The sequence below is a fragment of the Chinchilla lanigera genome, unplaced genomic scaffold (assembly GCF_000276665.1).
Source record: "Chinchilla lanigera isolate Chin_1 unplaced genomic scaffold, ChiLan1.0 scaffold00050, whole genome shotgun sequence".
NCBI classification, from domain to species: Eukaryota; Metazoa; Chordata; class Mammalia; order Rodentia; family Chinchillidae; genus Chinchilla; species Chinchilla lanigera.
Window position 1 is genome coordinate 14,060,009 of NW_004955451.1, and position 2,352 is coordinate 14,062,360.

Consider the following 2,352-nt stretch of genomic DNA (forward strand, 5'->3'; position numbering starts at 1 on the left):
GGCCCCGCCCCTCGCAGCCCCTCCGCCTGCGAGCCGACCACAGGCGGGTGGCGGAGCAGTCGAAGCCTCGGGGCTCGGGAGCGGGTCGATCGCCGGCCTCGGGCCGTGGAGGTGGAAAGAGGGCGTTCGCCGCGCCAGCCGGACGCTGCCGGGAGTGTGGGGCGCGTTGGGCAGGCTGGTACGGCCTCCCTTTCTGTCCCGCACCGCTCTTGCGGCGGGTCTCCCAAACCCTCTCTTGCTTGGGCCACCGGAACTTCCCGGTCCCAGTGATCCTGGGACCTGGCTTTAACTCCTTTCTCCCCAGTGTGGGCCCTGGGCAGCTTGAAACCGAGCAGCGTGGCTTCCCTTTCTCCACCCTGTGCCGGGGCTCTCGCGGGAGGCTGGGACTGAGATGGGGTGAGCGTCCAAGGGGACAGCTGAGCGAGGCCAAAATCAGATCTTAGGACCTTTAATGTAAGATTGGTCTCTGTTTATCCTCGATTTGGGCACAAATATCGAAGGCCTGGACGCCACCCACGGCGACTGGAGGAGAAGTGTAGGGCTTTGCAGCATCTTGGTGCCTGTGGCTCAGGCTCTTTCTGGCTGTGTGGCCCTGAACGAATCACTACACCTCTCTGAGCCTGTTTGCTTTCCTATAAAATGAGGTTGCTGGTACTGTGGTGCCTTTGTTATTGGGGTTAGTAACAGGATGAGAATTACAAGAGGACTGGGGAGTCTGGAGATCCCGCAAGGGCCACTGTAGGGATCGGACAGAAAAGGGGGGCCCGTTTTCTCCCTGCTCCACAGAGTCAAGGCTTGCTCAGGTCAAGTGTCTCTGAAATAAGGCCACTTTGTTGTGTTCTGCTGGAGGACAATGGGACACGCTGCTTCTTCATCACAGATTCTGATGAGCGAATGGCCAGTTAGCGCTCCGATCACATCGCCTTGAGGCAGGAAGAACTGCGAGCCAGGATGCAGCAGTAGCGTTGTTCCAGGAACACCTCGGTCCTTGTCCCACCTGCACTTTGGGGATAAGAGCCTGGCATGACCGGCGTGAGCTTTGCAATCGGAAAGACCTGTGTCTTCAGTCTGTTGCCTTCATTGCAAAATAAGGACGAAAGAAACCTTGTGTTGTGAGGCAGTAAATGTTTTCTTTCTCTCCTTCTCTTTCCCACCTTCTCACCTGTGAAGTATTTAGCAGCCAGGAGAGCTCGGGTGAAAGAGACAGTGATCATCTTGACCCAAGCAAGAGTTGGAGCCAGAACTCAGATCTAGGAATCTTGAGCCTCCAAACACTCTCCTTGGTTTTTTTGTTTAGGGTATTCCGGAGCCATTGGACTTTTCTTTCCCTCCCACTTTTGGCAGTCATGCACTCATCCCTTCATTCCTCCAGCCAATGCAGTGTCTCTCAGATATGCACCACTCTGAGCCCCGTGCCTGCTGCAGTACACTATGATAGTTCCGTACTTAAGGAGCTTGCTGTCTTAACACCTTCCTCTGCAGGCTTAACTCGTGATTTTCACAACTGAATGACAGAAATATTAGGATTAGGTCCACTTTACAGAGGAGAAAACTGAGGCACCCAAGATGAAAGACCTGCCATAGCATAAAAACATTAAACTGTCTTTTGGGATCTATCCATTCTGTACTCTAGGCGCTTCTATTCTACTACGAAAGTAAATAAAAAGTTGCCTAAAAAAAAAGTTGCCTTTGACATGTTATTATTATCTCTCGCTTCGTTTGCTAATGTTTTTCCCGTTAACAAAAACATCCCTTCCCAGAACGCGAACGCCAGCCAGTACGGAAGGTGCTGGCTACTAGAGCAAAACCCCCTCTGCTCGCCTGGTTAGCCAAGGCGACTTCCTGCCACCGGGTAGCCTCGTGATCATATGCCCTTAATGCGCATGTCTAAAGGGAAGTTGGACTGTACCACTGTGCCCTACGGAAGGGGTATGCGTTTGGGTTTTTTAAGTTAAAACAGTTTACCATTACTAGGTTTCTACGATTCCAGGTCTTTTAGAAGGACATAAGTAGGACTGAGGTAGAAAAGAAGATGAATGGGCCATGAAGAATACAGACCGAAACGGAGTGGGGTTTGGGCTCTCCCCTTCGCACGTAATGGGAGGAGTCCGGCCGGACCCAGTTCTTTCCTTTCGCTGCGGCGGCCGCGGCCATGAGGTGGGAGCGCGCGGGCCTGGGCTTTGGGGTTGTGGGGCTGGTGGGGACGGCGGGACTCTACTACGCACCCGGGTCAGGAAAAGGAGAGAGGCAGCCCCAAAGCGAGAAGTCCGGGTGCCTGGGGCAGACCGGAGCACGCGGGGCCGCGGCCTTTGATGCCGGGTCGGGGCGGCGGCGCTCTCGCGAGGCCCGAGA

At 54.5% G+C, this 2,352-nt stretch overlaps 2 protein-coding genes and 1 long non-coding RNA gene across 3 annotated transcripts in view; 2 read left to right on the forward strand and 1 right to left on the reverse strand.

The window, feature by feature from the left end:
• The first annotated feature begins 8 nt into the window (after positions 1 to 8).
• Positions 9 to 1,682, forward strand: LOC106149677. Its single transcript, XR_001235993.1, has 2 exons — positions 9 to 178; positions 881 to 1,682. It is a non-coding gene; the product is annotated as an uncharacterized LOC106149677 (long non-coding RNA).
• LOC106149675 (vegetative cell wall protein gp1-like) overlaps positions 433 to 2,352 on the reverse strand; it is a gene marked incomplete in the record, with an annotated part of 2,405 nt that continues 485 nt past the window's right edge. The window contains 2 exon segments of the mRNA XM_013519424.1: positions 433 to 997; positions 2,226 to 2,352. Of these exon segments, the coding sequence (XP_013374878.1) occupies positions 915 to 997; positions 2,226 to 2,352 (210 nt within the window).
• The window catches only part of Rpl19 (ribosomal protein L19), a 4,607-nt gene continuing 4,304 nt past the window's right edge, over positions 2,050 to 2,352 (forward strand). The window contains exon 1 of the mRNA XM_005394299.2: positions 2,050 to 2,157. Within this exon, the coding sequence (XP_005394356.1) occupies positions 2,153 to 2,157 (5 nt within the window). The 5' untranslated portion in view covers positions 2,050 to 2,152. The remainder of the gene's footprint in view (positions 2,158 to 2,352) is intronic.